Source organism: Tauraco erythrolophus, chromosome W (assembly GCF_009769465.1).
Source record: "Tauraco erythrolophus isolate bTauEry1 chromosome W, bTauEry1.pri, whole genome shotgun sequence".
Taxonomy (NCBI): domain Eukaryota; kingdom Metazoa; phylum Chordata; class Aves; order Musophagiformes; family Musophagidae; genus Tauraco; species Tauraco erythrolophus.
Genome location: NC_141497.1, coordinates 601731 through 622093, shown reverse-complemented (window position 1 = coordinate 622093; position 20363 = coordinate 601731). Strand labels below are relative to the sequence as shown.

Sequence of the window (20363 nt, the reverse complement as noted above, 5' to 3'; positions counted from 1 at the left end):
AAAGGACAACAACAGCTCGGAAATGAAAGGAAGGAGGCCATCTGCAAGACTCCAGAACCAACTACGGTAAAGGAACTTCGAACTTTTTTGGGAATGACAGGTTGGTGTCGTTTATGGATTCATACTTATGGACTGTTAGTGAAACCTTTATATGAACTACTGAAAGACAGAAACAATCTGGACTGACGAGGCCAAAAGAGCCTTCAAAGAATTAAAATTAGAACTGATGAGAGCCCCTGCTTTGGGCTTGCCAGATGTGACTAAACTTTTTTGGCTGTTTGCATATGAAAAACGAGGAGTGGCCCTGGGAATTTTAGGCCAAAGGCTGGGACCCTACAAGCGAGCAGTAGCGTATTTTTCCAAACAATTGGACGAAGTCAGCAAAGGATGGCCAGGACGCCTCCGGGCAGGGGCGGCCGTCGTCATAATCATTCAAGAGGCTCGCAAATTTACCCTGGGGCAGAAAATGATCGTTTATACTTCCCATGCAGTAATTTCTGTTTTAGAACAGAAAGGTGGACATTGGTTATCACCATCAAGATTTTTAAAATATCAGGCAGTCCTGATGGAGCAGGACGATGTGGAAATTGTTACATCTACAATAGTTAACCCTGCCTCTTTCCTGAGTGATAAACAGGAAACTGACCCCATCGTACATGACTGCATAGAGACGATTGAAACTGTCTATGCGAGTAGACCAGACCTGAAAGAAGAACCACTGGAAGAGGCCGATCATACCTGGTATACGGACGGGAGCAGCTTTGTGAAGAATGGAGTCCAAATGGCCAGGTATGCGGTGACAACAACTGATCAGGTAATAGAAGCAAGATCTCTCCCAAAAGGTACGTCTGCACAGAGGGCAGAGATAATTGCCTTGGTGAGAGCACTGGAGCTTGCTGAAGGACTGCGAGTAAATATATGGACAGATTCAAGGTCTGCCTTTGGTGTAGTACATGCTCATGGAGCGATCTGGAAAGAACGAGGACTTTTAACCACACAAGGAAAAGGTATTAAACATGCCAGATATGATACTTGCGACTTTTAGAAGCAATTCAGCTTCCAACAGCTGTGGCCATCATGCATTGTAAAGGTACATCAAAAAGGTAACACTGACAAGGAGGTGGGTAACGAATTGGATGATCATAAGCGAGGCAAGCAGCGGAACAAGGTGAGGTATTAAGTTTGATCCCGGAAAAATCCTTATCACTACCTGAAAAGGTAGAATATGATGAAAAAGATAAAAAGCTTATCGAAGATTTAAAAGCTAAGTTTTATCCATCAGAATGGGCAACAGTAGAGGACAATTGAATAATAGTTCCCTTTAGAATACTATGGATGTTGATAAAAACTGAGCATGGCAAAACTCATTGGGGAACAGAAGCTTTATATAATTCTCTCTCTAAGCAAATAATAGCCCGAAGTTTATTTCAAACTGTGAAAAATGTGGTTAGGAGATGTGAAACCTGTTTAAAGAATAACTCAAAGGTAGACAACCAGGTAAAGTTTGGAAACATTGGCAAAGGATGTGTTCCAGGTCAGAATTGGCAAATAGACTTCTCGGAACTGCCTAGAAAAGGGGGGTATAGATATCTGTTAGTATTAACAGATACCTATTCCGGGTGGCCTGAAGCATTTCCCTGTCGAACTAACAAAGTCCGAGAAGTGACTAAAGTTTTATTAAGGGAAATCATCCCTCGGTTTGGAGTCCCTGAAGTAATTTCTTCAGACAGAGGGCCGCATTTTGTATTGCAAGTAGTGCGATCTGTTGGAGAAATGGGCTTACAACAATATCTAATAGCATTAGGAAAACAATTGGAAGAAGTAAACAAAGTAGTAATGTCCACCAGGGCACAGGGATTAGATTCTCCAGTGCATACATTCAAACCTGGAGATTGGGTTTATGTTAAAACCATTTCAGGTCACCCCCTTGAGGAGAAGTGGAATGGACTGTTCCAGATATTGCTGACAACCTACACGGCAATCAAGATCAGAGAACGACCTGCTTGGATTCATTACTCCTGGGTGAATAAAGTGCCTGAGGAACAATGGACAGCAGAAGCCACAGGACCAACTGCAATAAGACTGACCCGATGTTAATTGTCACCGTTCTGATAAGTATGATTGAAATGGTAAACACTTCCACCCTAAATTGGCCATGGTCTCACGCCTACCTTAAGTCCACAGGAAGTATGGGACCATCTTTGAACTTAAATTTAGCTACTGTGGTTATGCATGGAATGCAAATATACTCAGAACATGAGTGGGGCTGGGACAAGGACAATGAGGCTCCCCTCTTGATGGGAACAATCGGAGAAGGGATCCAAATAGGTTGCCGAATGATCAATGGAACCATCCATGAGAAAGCGACTCAAATTACTGTAGAAGGAACCAATAATTCTGTGCTCACAAAGAATCTTTGTGCCCTCGAAAATGAAAAACTAGAATGCTGGAGCAATTTTACATTAACCCAGCCTGTCTTTATAATTTGCCTCTGGAATACTCAGAAAGGTGACATGGCACTCACATTTAAATTCAAAATGGGCATTATTGAACCAGTGACAACAATCACTCCCAGCCCTAACATGATAACAAGTCCATCTAGCACAACGCCACCTATGCCAAATACTCTATTTTTTGAAATCGGACCTTATGTAATTCAGAATACGGGACAAGAGCAGATATTGTTTAACCCATCACGATCCCTCAGACGAGTTGAATTGTCAATGCAAAGTAACGTCTCCACTATCCAGCCAGCTTGTTCACCATTTCTGAAAACCTCTTACATGGGGTGGACAAAGTGGTTACATAGATGAAATATCTTCCCCGAAAAACGAATGAAGAGGGATGTTACCGGTATCCTGGGAACAGGAATGGGAGTTCTAAATAATATAGACTCTGAGGTCCTAATGAATAAGTTAGTTACAATAACTAGTGACCTAAACGAATTGGAACATCCTTTACGATCTTCCCTTTTGGCTCTGGGAAGTGAACAGTGGCTTTTATCACGTACATTACCTCAGTGGGAGAACATAAATGAAAAAGACCATCAGTCCATTATAGATGCATTTGGTGCAGCCCAAAACAATATCTCTTTAGCTCTCAGCTGCATCCAAGCTCAATTGTGGATCCAATCCACAACAGCTATGATTATAAAGGAAGGTGAAGAAGGCACTTTACCCAATGAGATTCGGAAAGTGATATGGGATAAGGCCAATAATTTTGAAAAAAGATTCCAATCTTGGTGGCAGTTAGTTAATTTTACTTATGATCCCAAAAATGATATGGTCACAGCCTTTGTGTTAACTATACACAATGCTTCGGTATACACTATATATCCAATCATTGCATTAGGATTGAATCACAATGGAACTACACTATATCCCTTGGAACACAGAGTGTGGGCACGAAAGAGTGAGAATAAATGGCAAACAATTGACATTAGCACATGTGTTGTGCAAGGGCAACAAGGATTCATTTGTGAAAGCAATACCATCAGAGCTCAAGACATCTGTCTTGACACTGAACAGCACGTTTGTCATTTTGAGATACATCCTGACGAAAACCCTAAAACTGTACTTGTATATATAGGTAATGGATGTGTTTGCATGAGAACTTCCTGTAATTCCATTTTGGTAGATAATGTTACTAGAAATATGAATGATCACTCTAATATCTGTAATTTTGTAACTATCACAGGATGTGATTTTACTTATTTAGCTCCTATCACATCTTATCAATTACTAAAATCTAACTATACATTGTATCATGACCTGCTGCCTACCCCTATTGGAATGAACTCAGCGTTGCTGAAAAGACTGGTGCAACATGAAGACTTAAGACGATTGCTGAAGCAAGTCCGAGAAAATGGACAAAAAACTCTGATAACTGTCCATCATAACGTTGAAGAAATACACCACATCTTGGAACGAGTGAAGAAAGATGGAGAACATCATTGGTGGAATATTTTTGTAGGGTATTCACCATCAGCAACAATAAGTTTAAGTGTTGAACTTATTAATACATCCTTTGCTTGTAGTACTAGTAGCAGTAACAATACTAACAATTGTAAACTTTATGTTCTGGTACAAATTAACCAAATTGACTAGGAGAGTTTGGGTACTACTCACAGTTCTTAAACATGAACAATATGAATTTTTGCGAAAGAATTCGCAAGGATAAAGAAAAGGGGGGAATTGTTACCCAACAATAAAGGGGTTAAAGTTTTGTGTAACAGTTTCATGAAGGGTTCAGTCAGCAGTAGGTGATTTACGCATACCTAAAGAAACTAACAAGATGACCATCCTTGAAGCTGTCAGCAGTGATTAAAACAGAGACTCTTTATCAAGAACTGTCTGCCCTTGGAGGGAACATCCCAGAAACTGCAGAAACTGCATAAACTTTGTTATCATGTTTTTCTAAACTGTGAACATGCAGTGACTTGGGGGAAAAGGTAATTCTGGCAGGGGGAGATCGCGACCACCGACTCATGGACCACCTACCCTAATTACACCCCAGACCCAAAAGAAAGGGGCGGAGGAGGAAAACTGAGCATGCGAAGTAATTTACATGAAAAGCGAGAGAAAATTAACCAATTGTTTCAGAATATGTAAATATGTTATGAATTATGCATGATTGTAGTGTATAACTAATTTTCTGTCCAGAAGCTGGGTGTGCACGCTAGGAGGAGAAATCCTCCGTGCACCCAGCGCTGCAATAAAGAATACCTGCTTTCTAAAACTCTAAAACGAGTCTTGGAAAGTTCAGTTTCCTTTTCAGGTATCACTGCTCTTTTGTGCTTGCTGCGCTTTTGCTCTATTTTGCTCTTCCAGTACCTCAAGGGGGCCTACAGGAAAGATGGGGAGAGGCTGTTCAGGAGGGCCAGTTATGATAGGACAAGGGGTAATGGTTTTAAAATAGAGGGAGGTAGGTTCAGGTTGGATATTAGGAAAAAATTTTTTACTATGAGAGTGGTAGAACACTGGAACAGGTTGCCCAGAGAGGTGGTGGATGCTCCATCCCTGGAGACGTTCAAGGCCAGGTTGGACAAGGCCCTGAGCAACCTGATCTAGTTGGAGATATCCCTGTTCCTTGCAGGGGGGTTGGACTAGATGACCTTTGAAGGTCCCTTCCAGCCCTAACCATTCTATGATTCTATTCTATTGCCTTTTTTTTCTCTCTCTCCCAGTACTCCCACTCTCGGAGTACTATCTCTCTCTCCCCCTCTCTATTTCGGGGCCTCGCATTCGTCCAGGATTGCAGCTTCGGGACGGGCTGCGGATAAGAGGGGGTGGTGAGCATCTACACTCTGTATTACTTACCTGTATTAAATTGTTCTTATCTCAACCCACGGGTTTCCTGTTTCTCCTTTAATTCTCTCCCTCATTCCTGGGGGTGAGGGAGGGTGAGTGACCGGCTATGTGTGGGGTTCGGTTACAGGAGCAGCCTAACCCTAACCTTTTAAACAGGCTGCATCAGGCCAGTAGTAAGCTTTAAGCTGAAGAAACTTTTAACTTGGATCCTAAGACAGCTTTAAATTTATTTGAATGGAATCGTATAGAATCATTTTCAAAAACTGATTGCCTACAACGTGACATATGGAAATATATACATAATATATCCATTTGGTTATTAAAGATATAAATATACCAAAAGGAAGCTACTGACTTTATAAAGTATACTTTTTATTAAAACCTTAGCATTTTCCAATTCTAAAATATCTTTAATCTCTTACTACATTTCTCATAATTCTAAGGATAGCTAGTTCTTGGCTCATTATTACTTTTCATGTGATCTTACACTGAAATTATTGTATATGCTACTGCTAGAACAATTTACAACTTTCATTATAATCTTCCTTTTGAGTCTCTCAGGTAAGTTCCTTTTCAGCTGAAAACTCCCATGCTTGGTCTAAAGCCAGCAACAATTTTTGGAATAGTGGAATAGGCAAGCTCAGGTGTGTTCAAAACAGTCTTTAAAGAAACACCATAAGAACATACTTTTTCCAAATAATTTGACTTAAGAATGGGGAAAAATGAATAAACTAATTTTGTTTTTATGTGGTTTATTCTGTAGGTTAAAATGAGATTCAAGGAAGTTCCAATGTAATGCATTTCAAAGAATATCTACTTAACGATTTTTAAGCTGCAGATAGTCTGACAGGGCTTGTTTTCAGCATGATTTAGGTCAAGCTGCAGAACAGCAAGGGTCACCTTTTAGCACTTTGGATTTGGAGCTATTTAATGCCTGAGTTTCCAGTCCTATCAGAACTCTGAAGTCTGAATTCAGAGTTTAAATCCAACTAAGCTTTGGGTCAGCCTCATTCAGAAGACAGGTTTCACAAGGGAGGCATATCTGTGTTGGCTGGTCAGCCCAGCGACAGGAGGACAGGATCTCAGACGTAGCAAATGAGAGTATATTGAGGGCATACTGCTTCCAGTAGGCTGAGGTATCTGGCTTTACACACAGTAAAGAAACAACCCAGAAAAAAACAATAAAAACACAATGATTCTAGTTCCAAGAAAATGTCAGAGTGTGTTTTTGAAGTCTGTACTACACAAGAACTCTTTAATCTTTACTTTCTCAAAGTACGTTTAAAAGCTGAATACAAACTCATCCGTGATGATACACAGCCTGAAAGTTCAGTGGCACGCAAGACCTATGGGAAGACACTGCAGTGAAAATGAGACCAGAATTGCCAAGAACATGTATCAATGAAGCACATCTGCTAGCCCAAGCATATTCTGTGGACTTGTAAATAAAATTTGGGTCTGTTCCCTCAGGAAAAAATAATGACTTAGAGTAGGTGGAAATTTTGGTATAAATTCCCAAGGAGCATCCCAACCCACCACTTTGCAACACAATGCAACTTATTTATCTGACACCTTCAGTGAATATAGCACAAGTTGCTGATGTGAACTGCTCCCTTGATGATAATTTTTCCCTTCTGTCTAAATTAAGATGAAGCACTATAGCTTACCTGTAATTTCTGGGTCAAAGAATCCCTCTGTGCCTGGAGCTCTCTAGCACTGTTGATTTCTTGTTTCAATCTTTCTATTTCCTAAGGGAGAAGAAACAACCTGTTACCTGGCTTGGGCTCAGTGCAGGTAAGCTGGTTGCTGCTTCTTTTCCTGAGCAAGCCATTGCAATGATATCAAAACTGGCAGTTAGCTACCGCCCATCATAGCACATGAAGTTTAAGCCCTGCTCCCAATACTCCTGAATCACAGTCTCAAAACAGCAATTCTGTTGTGGATAAGCAACAATACAGATAAGCATTTACTATAAAAGTCCAAGTCTTTCTCTTCCACACAAAAGATCTGAAGTAGTGTTTTCCTAGAAAATTAAGAGTCCTTGTAACTTGAGAAACAATTTTATACTTTAAATTCTATTGTAATCAATCCTTCATTTTTTCAAGAGAAAAATCCAATTTTCATCTGTGAGCTGCTTATTATGCCACTAGCATCAGGGCTGAGCATCAAAAAATTGCCTGCTTTGACCATTGATTTCTGTAAAAAGAGAGTCTAAAAGAAATGGTATCTTTAATTTAGCAAGAAGAAAGTCATAAGGTATAACAATAACAAATATAGATAAAAAAATGAATGGAAGAGAAATCTTTTCTTAGTTTACTTTCAGGAGACCAGAATAGAAACAGTTGACGAAACTAAAATATATCAAACTTAAAACTAATAAATACTTTTCCCCAGAAGGGCATAGTCACCTCCCAAAACTCCTTTCAGAAAGATCTCTTTGCATCCAACAGCTCAGCATAATTCAAAAGTGCATGGGCACCAAAATGGGAAACATTATCAACCTGAGGCTAATCTCTTAAGTATGAGGGAGTTTGGAAAAGGCTTTGCTCCATTTTGGGAGGATATTCTGTAACTACTGTGCCTCTCATGCATCCTCCTCAGAAACACCTAACAACAGCTCCACTGGAGGCAAGACTCTCCAAGATAGACTGCCCTCTGAACATGCACACCAGTGCCCACTGTGTCTGTCACAGAGGGCTCAAGGGATCTGGTTTTACACAGGGCAAACAATCCTTCATACGTGGCTCCTTCCACCTCCTTTTTCCCGTCCATAAAGGGGTGATTCTCAAGCATTCTGTGGCACAAATCTGCTTTCCTCTAGGACCCGTGCCAGTGCAGGTGTTACTCCAGTTCCTTGTATTTTCCTGCTGCTGGTCCAGTCCAATGTAGACAACACAATAAATATCAAGTTACAGGCTAGAAGTTTGTCATGCGTTTAAGGAAAGGGCTGATCTTAGGGATCATAAAAGTCAGCTATATTAACATAGTCTGAAAAACAGATTGGCCTGAAAAAGACATTGATCTATTACTTGCTCCAAATCCTACTCTCCAGAAAAAGGAAAGTGTGCTTACGACTGCTTCCCTTCTTAGTGAATTTAGACTGCATCAGTGTGATGACTGCTCTGTAGAAACTACATATGCCTCAATGCAGACTTACTTTTGCAAAGAGAGATGCTCAGTAAAAGCAAATATGAAAAAATGATACTTTTTTGTTGTTATTCAGATACTCAGCTCTATATTGAACTGATCTAATTATGCATACAGAAAAATATTAATCATTTCAAAGAAGTTGAAAAATGGATTTTACTTCATAACATCTATAGGAAATAATACAGTATTTACCAGCCATCACAAGTTTAATATTGAAAACCTTTAGAAATGACGTAACAGAAAAGCCAAGAATAAACATTAGCAAATACCTCTTCTTTTTTCTTCAGCATAGACTCTAACTCCTGTATTGTCTGGTTTAATTCTGTTTTATGTGTGTGGACTGCATTGGCTTGACTGCTCACACACTCTAGCTCAGTCACCTGTTGAAATAAGTACAAGCAACACATACAGAATTAATTGCAACAAATTCAAGGTGTTATTACTTAATAGCATAAACGATTGCATTTGAAATATACCCTTAGTTCTGGATGACTTATGTTGATTAAAATGGTGAAGGTGTTCTTGTGAAGTTAGCATAAAATTCCTTAAAAATTTGTTTTGCATAAAATGGTTGCTATGACTTCTAATGTTTACTGTAATATCTTGGAAACAATAAATTTAGTAAGTTTCAGGCTGAAAAAACATTAATTAAAAGTTATACTTACTAATTATTGAAAATTTTATGAAAGAAGCTGAATTACCATTTCAGAGACAGTAACGTCTAGAAAATTAAACACAGATCTGTCTGACTAACCTCTCCATCTGACACTTCTTAATGTTGCACTATCTTAATCAACTAAGCCACAATGCTCACCTACTTCCTAGCAAGCCAATTAACATTTCACAGCCTCAATTTCTGACTCAGCATCAACAATGTAATAGCAGACACTCAGCCACCAATGTACAGCTGCCAACTTCTTACTTCCTCTACTTTCAGATCTCATCTCTCAGTCACAAAGACAACAGCTAATGACACAATTTGGATTTGTAAGGTTCCTCTTAGTAGGCATCAAACATATGTCTGTGTGAATGTCTGCACTAAATCCTTTTTCTTTACTAACAAACTGTTAAAATACTAAAAATACAATAACTAATTTTTTCCAGAAGATATGTGCCTGTCAATCCTAATATATCATCTTCAACAGAGGTGCATCATCTACCTACAGTAACTAGCAAATCTGGCTCCAAAACTTCTCCAAACAAAGTATATTTCTGTGCTACCCAATTCTGCAATGAAAACCTTAAAGTCTCCATTTACCTTTCTCAGAGAAGTAACCCCTAGAGAGGGCATGTATTCTCCAGGATAATTTTATTTCTTAGATAAAAGAACATCTTGAGGAATCAAGGTTGGTGCCCTCCAGCATCGATGTAGTCTAGTTAGTGAAGCCACTGTGATGCCAGTAATTTCAGACTCTGAACTGTTTGTAGGCTCAAAAGGTAGATTACTGAGTGCAGGGAGAAGTCAAAAGCAAGTCAAGATGAAATATAAGAAAATTAAAACAAAACCTCTATCAGCTTCTCCTTTCTGAGTCACAGAGCATAAACTTCCTCTCTGTAACAGCTATGACAAGTCTAATTTCTTCTACTGGAAAACTATGATGAGATATTTTTGCACATCAGGCTTATAAATGGAGAGAAACTGAGATTACAGAAAATTCTTGGAAGGGGTAAGGGGAGTGAGGGATGAGGAGATAGCTTGGTAAGACAACACCCCACCCCTCACCTCCAAGAACTATCTTATTGGCTAGAATTGTCCCAAAAGAATACCAGCGCTCATGGCAAAAAAGTAATAGCAGTTTACTCAGTTTTATATGCCACTGAGCATTACGACTGAAGTCTTGGATAATTTTCTCAATTTACTTCAATTACACAAAAATATATCTGTTTAGATGATTTGTGACTGCTACCAATTGTGACTATTACAGTATTCGCCACTATAATTACACAAAAAAACCCCACCAAGCAGAATTGCAACACATTGACTGAGATAAATCTATATCTAAACAGTGTCCGAACTAATATCTAAATACAGCAAGAATCACAGAAACACAGAATAACTTAGGCTGGAAGGGGACCCTGGTGGTCATCTGGTCAAGGCTCCCTGCTCAAAATAGGGCCAATTTTGAAGTCACATTTGGTTGCTCAGGGTCTTGTCCAGTCAAGAACCCTTCACCATCTAGCAGAGCTGCGACAGTTGTATGTAGATTCCTGTATTTCATAGATTCATAGATTCATAGATTTCTAGGTTGGAAAAGACCTTAGAGATCATCGAGTCCAACCATCCCTAATTCCCATTAAACCATATCGCTAAGTAGATCATCCACCCTATTCTTAAACACATCCAGGGATGGGGACTCAACCACCTCCCTGGGCAGCCTATTCCAGTGGCTGACAACCCTTTCAGAGAAGAAATACTTTCTAACATCCAACCTGAATCTCCCCTGACTAAGCTTATACCCATTTCCTCTTGTTCTATCACCCATCACTAATGTAAAGAGCCCTTCCCCTACCTCCCCACCATCTTTTCTCAAGTATTTGTAGGCTGTAATCAGGTCTCCCCTCAGCCTTCTCTTCTCCAGGCTAAACAGCCCCAACTCCCTCAGCCACTCCTCATAAGTTTTATTTTCCAGCCCCTTGACCAGTTTAGTCGCCCTTCTTTGGACTCGCTCCAGGAGCTCAATATCTCTCTTAAAGCGAGGGGCCCAAAACTGGACACAATATTCCAGGTGCGGCCTCACTAGTGCCGAGTACAGGGGCAGGATCACTTCCCTGCTCCTGCTGGTCACACTATTCTTGATACACGCCAGTATCCCATTGGCCTTTTTGGCCACCTGGGCACACTGCTGGCTCATATCAAGCCGGTAGTCAACCAACATCCCCAGGTCCTTCTCCGCCAGGCAGCTCTCCAGCCACTCTTCCCCGAGCCTATAGCGATGCTTGGGGTTTTTATACCCCAAGTGAAGGACTCTGCACTTGGCCTTATTAAAGCTCATGCCATTGGCCTCAGCCCAACGATCCAGTCTGTTCAAATCCCTCTGAAGGGCCTCCCTACCCTCGAGCAGATCGACACAGCCTCCCAGCTTGGTGTCGTCTGCAAACTTACTGAGGGTACATTCAATCCCCTCATCCAGGTCATTGATAAAGATGTTAAACAGAACTGGACCCAGCACTGAGCCCTGGGGAACCCCACTGGTGACCGGCCTCCAGCCGGATTTAGCCCCATTTACCACCACTCTTTGGGCCCGGCCATCCAGCCAGTTTTTAACCCAAAGGAGGGTGTGCCTATCCAGGCCAGCAGTTATCAGTTTCTCAACCAGAACATTATGAGAAACTGTATCAAAGGCTTTACTGAGGTCAAGGAAAACTACATCCACAGCCCTTCCCTCGTCAACCAGGCGGGTCACCCCATCATAGAAGGTGATCAGGTTTGATTGGCAAGACCTGCCTTTCATAAACCCATGTTGACTGGGCCTGATCACCCGGTTAACCTGTATGTGCTCATTAATAGCACTCAAGATAACCTGTTCCATGACTTTGCCCGTCACCGAGGTCAGACTGACAGGCCTGTAGTTCCCCGGATCCTCCTTCCGCCCTTTTTTGTTAATGGGGGTAACATCCGCCAGCCTCCAGTCCAGCGGAACTTCCCCAGTGAGCCAAGACTGCCCAAAGATAATGGACAGGGGTTTGGCAATGACATCCGCCAGCTCTCTCAGGACTCTCAGATGGATACCATCAGGCCCCATAGACTTGTGGGCATCCAGCCGAAGGAGCGGATCCTTGACCCGTTCCTCTTGGATCACAGGAGCTTCAATTTGCTCTCCCTCCCTGCTCTCAGGCACCGAAGGCCAGCTCACCTGGGAGCTACTAACCTTATTATTAAAGACTGAGGCAAAGAAGGCATTAAGGACCTCAGCCTTGTCCTCATCCCTAGTGACTAACGTACCCCCTGAGTCCAGTAGGGGCTGGAGGTGATCTTTAGCCCTCCTTTTGTTATTAATATATTTATAGAAGGACTTTTTGTTGTCCCTTACAGAGCTGGCTAGTCTAAGTTCCAATTGGGCTTTTGCCCCCCTGATTATCTATCTCCCTACATGTCCTAACTTCCTCCCTGTATTGATTCCTGGATGCCTGCCCATTCTTCCAAGACTTATAGACATCCCTTTTTCTTTTGAGATGTTCCCAAATCTCCTTTGTCATCCAAGCTGGTTTTCTACCCCGGCGGCTCGATTTCCGGCACACAGGGACAGCTCGCTCCTGTGCCTCCAGAATTTCCTTTTTGAGTAGTAACCATCCCTCCTGCGCCCCCTTACCCTTGAGAGCTGTCTCCCATTGGACTTTATTAACCAGACTTCTAAACAGCCCAAAGTCAGCTCTCCCAAAGTCCAGCTTGGCCGTTTTAGTGTTCCTCCTCCTAACTTCCCCTAGAATTGAGAATTCTATTATCTCGTGGTCACTATGCCCCAGGCGTCCTCCAACCTTCACATCTCCCACAAGACCTTCTCTGTTCACAAACAGCAGGTCTAGGGGAGCACCTTCTCTAGTCGGTTCACTGACCAGTTGTGATAGGAAGTTGTCCTCCACACTCTGCAGGAATCGCCTAGACTGTTTCCTGACTGCCATGTTATACTTCCAACAGACTGCTATTTTGTGCTATTGTAAAACTGCACTGACTTGCATATCTGAAAAAAGTCAATACTGTGGCTTTGTATTTGAGACTCAAAAAAAAATATTTTTTTTCTTAGCCTCTGCTTCTTTATTTTGCATTTATCATCCAGGTAAAGATTGCACATAGGGAAAAAAATTCTGAAAGGGCTTTTTAGTGACTATTTAATGAGTTAACTGTTTTAGTATATGGCCATTATTATACTTAACTGCATACTCCAGTGTGAAATATGTCAGCTTAAATAAGACAGCAAGGCAACTTGTTCTGGCAGAGCCTAGAACTTCTCAGCAGAGGCCATTTGAGAGTTTTCTGGAAATTTTGATCTAGGATCAACAGCCTATAATTAGATGAGAATGCCAGGCAGAAGTTTTCATTGTAGCTGACAGCTAGTGTACACTAGGCTGCTGGGAAGACTGGAGGAGTGAGGCTTCGGTCTACGTAACACAACAAGGAGTTACAGACTTGATGTTAGCTTAAGATAGTGACTGCTCAAAGCTTCAGAAGACTGAAGAATCTCTCAAAGAAAACAAACCAAATCAAAGCACAAAGAAATCAAGAGAGGAGATGGCACCAAATCTCAACACAGACAACTGTTTCATGAGTGAAGACTTCAGACGGAGGCAGAGAAGTGAGAATGACAAATATTTTGAGTGGTAACCCTTCCTGAGCAATTATTAACAGAATGAATATGAGCTATGTTTGCTGTAGATTGAGTCATTTTTTCAAACCGCTTTCTTGAGATAAATTTGTACACTTCTGATCTCAAATAACAATAAACAATAGTTTTTATTCAGCATCTTAAATTCAGTGCCAGCAGATCATGAAATTATTTCTAAACTTCATACAGAAATTACTACTACAGAAAAGCAAAGAAAGACAGATTAGAACATATTTTCAGTGTAGCTGTAGCCTATTTTATAGATATGCCTGACACTATTAACTTGTTCCCTAAAGATATTTTTATCCCTTATATTTATCGTGGAATGCAATATCCAAGGTCTACTAACTCAGGCTACAGCACAGAACAGGCAGAGTGCTCACATGCAAGACTGAATTTAAGTATTAATTATGTACTTTTAGCTGGTTGAGATACATCCCTAAATGGATCATAACTATGACTGTGATAATATTGTTTCATCAATAATTCAATATTCTACAAAGAAGAAAAGAGCCCTTTGCTTTCCACAATGAGAAATGATGTTGCGTGGCTCAGCAAAACTGGGAATAACTGCATAAAGTTTCCCATAATCTATGCAGAAGAAGCTTCTCAGTTCTTCATGGTGGACAGTAAGATGCAAGACAGTATGCAAACAAGTCAATCATAAAAATAATTGTAGCATAGCTTTTGAGAATAAAAAACTCTGGAGAGATTTTTGGTGCTAAGAAATGTGAAAATGCAGAAAATAAGGAAAATTGCTTTTCAAGGTTGCTGTTGAAAGAACAAAAAGCACACCATAGTATTATTCATATACATCCCTTCTGACAGCAAATTAATTATTGTATTTTTCCAAGACTTACCCATAGATAAAATGATAACCTGGGGGCAGGGTGAGTTTTGTGCATTACCAACAATATAGTACTTTTTTCAACTGAGAAAACGACTAAAGATTTTGCTGAAAAGGACACATTTTTCTCTATGGGCATTGATGCCTCAAGCCATAGAAATATCAAAATGTTTTCCACAGTTATTCATTCCTACAGAGATGAAAGAGGAATAATCCATCATCTGCTTGATTTTTGTGAAGAAAGTAATGAAACTGCAGTAGGAATATTTGAAAATATAAGTAGTGTACTAAAATCGATGCTTCGAGCTTCAGCCATGCATTATTATTTGCAACTGATAATGCTAATACTAACTTTAGGCCACATCCCTTTCTCTGCAATCTAATTAGCAAATATTTTTTCTAGCTATCTGACCAGTTCACGAAATACATGCAATAGCAAACAGGGTACAGATATGTCATCCTTTAATCCTAAGGATTTAACTCCAGCAATTTCCTCATTCTCCAATGGACTTTTGGAATTATAGGATATATTTTATTCTACAAAGCTTTGACTACATAAAAACGTCGTGGCATGTTCATGGATGTTTTTTAAAACTTGCAGATAAAAGGATCTTAAAGCATTTCTTAGTTTTTTTAGAAATATGATGCAGATGGGGATGAGGAATCCTTCAGTGAAAATGTTGTTTTTCCTTACCCAGTGTTGCAGTTTAGCCCAGCTGGCAACTAAACACCACACAGCTGCTCATTCATCCTCCCCCACCCCCAGGGAATGGGGAAGAGAATTAAAGGGGAAAAGAGAAGGAGACTTGTGGGTTGAGATAAGAACAATTTTTAAATAATAATAATAGAAAAAATATATATAATAATATATACAAGCAAGTGATGCACAGTGTAATTGCTCACTACCCAGTGACCAACCCCTGTCCTGTCCCAGCAAACGATCCCAAAACAGATAAGTCCCCACACCACAATCCCGGATGAGTGAAACGCCCAAACAGAACAAGAGAGAGAGAGCGCTCTGAGAGACGTAGAGTCTGAGAGAGCCCTCCAAACAGAAAGAGCCCAACTTCCCAGCCAACTCTCATCTATATACTGGGCATGACATTGTATGATATGGAATACTTCATTGGCCAGTTTGACCCTCAATCCTAAGTCTAAGTTAAAATCACAGGAGGAGTTGTGGACCCTCTGTCCCGGCTATGCTCCCTCCCAGCCTGTTGTGCTCCTGCACATTGGCAAGAACATGGCAGCTGAAAAGTCCTTGAGGCCTCAGTGCCAACTATAAACATCAGTGCCCTGTCAGCGTTCTTCTCAGAGCAAGTCTCAGACTAAAACCAAAACACAGAGCTCTTCTGGCTGCTAAAAAGAAAAATTAACTCTTTTTCCAGTCAAAACCAGGACACCTAGAGTGATAGCAGTTTGGTTGGTTGTTTTTATTTCTTTTCCAAATTATAATCTTGTATATGACACTTTTGTATCACCCCACATTCAGTGAAAGTGAATTACCAGAAAAAAAACCAATGAAATAGTCTTGGGTCCTAAATGCAAATCTGCTCTAAAAACAAATCAAGGCAAAAAGAAAAAGACAGAAAGGACTTTCCTTCAGTTCACCATCCTTTAAAAAAAGCTGAATGCACATTTTGATTTCAGAAAACAAAACTACCATAACCTGGTTTCCCTGCTTTGACTGAAGAGGAGACATCTTTTTAGTAAACTGTAAGTATTAACTAAGGATTGAATCTTGATAAAGGCTCAATGTGGATTATTTGTATTATGAATCATACATAGAAAAGGAGCTCAGAGTACGTGCTGTATTTCAGAAATCCTGTCCTAGGAAATGCTCTGATGCTCTAACGTCAAGACTGACAACATATACCATTTCAAAATTAATATGGAACTTATGATAGCTGAAATGAATATTGGAGGAGCAAAAATGTACATCTGAGAGAAAAATACATATTCCCTGAAATAAAATGCTCATATTTTTTATTTGGTATCCCCTAATTCCGTGCAAAGAAGGTGGTCAGCCTCTGCAATAGTTTCTCTTCTCAAGGATTTTTAAAATATTACTCTGGATTTCTTTTTATTAGAAATTAGTTCCACTGTAACAAGGATAATGGATCTCATGCAGATAATTACAGCTACTCTAAAACATAAACTCTTTTTTAAGGCAAGATTGTAATTTCAAAAATAAAGTCACTATATTCTCACATCTCGACTATCACAGTTAGAACAATTAGCCTTTCCAGATCATACTGTGTTACAGAAAACCCTAATACTCCCCAGAACATCTCTCTTGAACATTTGGTCAATATTTAACATTATGATCTCACATGGGCAAGAATTGCCCTTTTTTTCTGCCTTTTCAGGAGTTTCTAGTGCAACAAGAATTTGCTTGCAATTCCAGATGAAAGGACTGCATAAGTAAAAATATGGACTTTGTTGTCCATTTTTTGTGCACTCAGGATTGGTCCATCTACACACATATTTGTTTCAATTAAATGCATAGACAAATACAAGCAAAATGGTAATCCCACTGTTTTGATTAAATTGTCAAACTAACCATATTTGCCCTGCAAAATGCTCATCTATTTTCTTTGTTAAACAAATGATACCAAGCATCTAGCAACATGCTAATTACAATATTTTAAGAAGGAAGTTATACTTGAATAATTTTTTTCTTTAATCAATAAAACCAAATTTAAATACAAGTTTGGATTGTTCAGTGGGGGTAGGAGGGACACAGTCTTAAGGGGAGGATGACAAGAAATAGGCATCACATTAAAAAGGTGCATTGCAAATACATTTTTTGATCAAAACTCCATACATAAATTTCTTGTTACCACACTTTCTGTCACCTTATTTCATATTTTTACTTTTAGAAAATATCCTTCTTTGGTCATATAAAATCAAACAGTTATTCATAGTATAGAATCATAGAATGGTTCGGGTTGGAAGGAACCTCAAAGAGCTAGTTCCAACCCCCCTGCCAGGGGCAGAGAAACCCTCCACTACACCAGGTTGCCCAAAGCCTCATCCAACCTGGCCTTGAACACTTCCAGGGATGAGGCATCTACTTCTCTGGGCAACCTGTTCCAGTGCCTCACCACCCTCTGAGTGAAAAATTTCTTCCTTATATCTAATCTAAATCTGCCCCTTGTCCTAACACTACACGCCCTTGGAAAAAGTTCCTCCTCAGCTTTCCTGTAGGTCCCCTTTAAGTACTGGAAGGCTGCAAGAAGATCACCCCAGAGCCTTCTCTTCTCTAGGCTGAACAGACCCAACTCTCTCAGCCTGTCTTCATAGCAGAGGTGCTCCAGCCCTCGGATCATCTCCATGGCCCTCCTCTGGACTCGCTCCAGCAGCTCCATGTCCTTCTTGTGTTGGGGACTCCAGAGCTGAACACAGTATTCCAGGTGGGGTCTCACGAGAGCAGAGTAGAGGGGCAGAATCACTTCCCTCGACCTGCTGCCCACGCTTCTTTTGATGCAGCCCAGGATACGGTTGGCTTTCTGGGCTGCCAGTGCACATTGCCGGCTCATGTTGAGCTTCTCGTCCGCCAGCACTCCCAAGTCCTTCTCCTTAAGGCTGCTCTCAATCCTTTCTCCACCCAGCCTGTACTTGTGCTTGGGGCTGCCCCGACCCACGTGCAGGACCTTGCACTTGGCCTTGTTGAACTTCATGAGGTTCGCACAGGCCCACCTCTCCAGCCTGTCAAGGTCCCTCTGTGTGGATACAAAAAGGCTAGAAGCAGAAATTTTCCAGCTACTGCAGCGTCCTGTGAAAGTTCTTTTTCCCATGCAGGCTAGCTGAGAAACAGTTTGAGGTTTTTGTAAACTAAGACTTTATCTTGCACCTGTAGCTTGTTATGCAGTCTTGTTTATGGCACACTGGGAAAGTTGTTTTGAAATGGGTGTTGTAGCATTTAGCCAATCACTCTGGGAGGTGGATGGTCAAGCGACCAATTGCCTTGGCCATCCTTGTGAACCATATTTTATATATATATACGGATTTGTAATTAATAAACGGCTGATGCTGCTGATGCTGCTGCTGCCGCTGCTGATACTGCTGCTGCTGCTGCTCCTCCTGCTGTTGGCGTTGGCTCTTTCTCCTGCACCTGAATTCTGTGTCGTTCTTCTCTCCGTCCCCGAGACGGCAGCGACATTTGGTGACCCCGACGTGATACAACCGCAACTGAATTTAGAAGGTACGTGCTTCCCCCGAGGCTCCGGGGACAAAACTCTAGACTGAGAAGATGGGGCAAAGCTCCGTGAAAGAAAGCACGATATTTTCTGCCTTCAAAAATGTGATAACGATCGCAGGAGCTGACATAAGTGATGAAGCTCTCTGTGAATTGCTAAATTGGGCAGCAGAACATGAGTTTGTAGCTGATCCAGACACTGCCCTTAACCCAGAAGCTTGGGAACTGTTAGGGGATAAGTTATTTCATGAGATCATGCTTGGAGATAAGAGCGTACTTGACCTGCTACGTACGTGGTGGTCCCTATACGGTATAATGCGGAAGTGGACAGCAGGAAGAGAAGGAAAAGAATTACCGGGCTCTGACGAATCTGCGGGTGAAGGCTCTGAAGGGGACGATGAGTTATTTGAGGGATCACTGACCCCGGACAGCACAGGCAGCGTACCTGCCGCGTCTCCGCTGCCCTCGGGCACTGAGAGACTCGCGGGGACTGCACGGAGGTCCTACCCCTCCCCGCGGGATTATGTTCCGCCTGAGTACCCCTCCCCAGTGGAACAGTTAGCAAAACTAACCGGTCAAAGCAAAGCGTTGGAGCGTCCCCCACCCTCCGCCCCAGCGGCCCCCCCCTCCTCCTCCGCGCTACGGCCGCCCGTACAGCCGGCTGCTTCAGTGCCTGCAGCGGGATCTGTCCTTCCTACGGCTCTGCCATTGCCGCAGCCAGGCACGGCAGCCGGGGTTCTACCGCAACCGGGAGGGGCAGGAGGTATCACGGCGGCGTCGGCTCCGGCGCCTTTGTGTCCCGCGCCAGCATCCGCGCATTTCCCGGCGCAAACGCCGGTGGCGGATCTCTCGGCACACCAGCCTACGACGCTTTTGCGGGAAATACTACAGCAACTAGTGGTGTTGACGGAGGCGGTGCGACAGGCGCCGAGGGCGGCGTCGGCACCCCCCCCGACGGCAGCCCCGAGCGCGGCGCCGGCAGCCCCCCCGACGGCAGCCCCCCCGACGGCAGCCCCCCCGACCGCGACGGCGGCCCCGGAAGTGGCGCCGAGTGCGGCGCCGGCAGCCCCTCCGACGGCGGCCCAGGACGCGGCCCCGAACGCGGCGCCGGCACCCCCCCCGACGGCGGCGCTTGCACGGACAGTGATGCCGCCGCAAGCCGCAGCCCCCCAAGCTGCATTGCCGTGCGTAGCTCCGCAACCGTCCACAGCCTCCGCCTCTACACCGCCCGCTGGCCCGGCGCCTGTGCCCTGCCAGCCTTCCTCATCCGTGAGGCCCGACGATGCAAGCGGTGTTACTGCGGACTCGCTTACTACACTGCGGGAAACTGTGGCGGTGGTCAGACATCGGCAACCAGTAACACAGCTGACCTACAACCGTCCATGGACGCTTCCCGAATGTAGTGTGACTGTGCGTCCAAAAAATTCAAAGCGGTTTTGGGAATCGGTCAAGAGGCGGGCTCTGGAGGTTGGGGACTGGGATTTAATAGAGAAAGTCGGGATGCCTAAAGATGAAAAGGGACCTGAGCGAGTTAT

General features: G+C 42.4%; 1 protein-coding gene and 1 pseudogene across 1 annotated transcript in view; one reads left to right on the top strand and one right to left on the bottom strand.

The window, feature by feature from the left end:
* Positions 1–20363, bottom strand: part of LOC104375664 (homer scaffold protein 1) — a 166409-nt gene that overhangs the window by 27948 nt on the left and 118098 nt on the right. The window contains exons 6-7 of the mRNA XM_086630194.1: positions 8729–8839; positions 6977–7057 (exon numbers count right to left, since the gene is read on the bottom strand). Of these exons, the coding sequence (XP_086486320.1) occupies positions 6977–7057; positions 8729–8839 (192 nt within the window). The remainder of the gene's footprint in view (positions 1–6976; positions 7058–8728; positions 8840–20363) is intronic.
* On the top strand, positions 566–4179 carry LOC147526175 (uncharacterized; annotated as a pseudogene).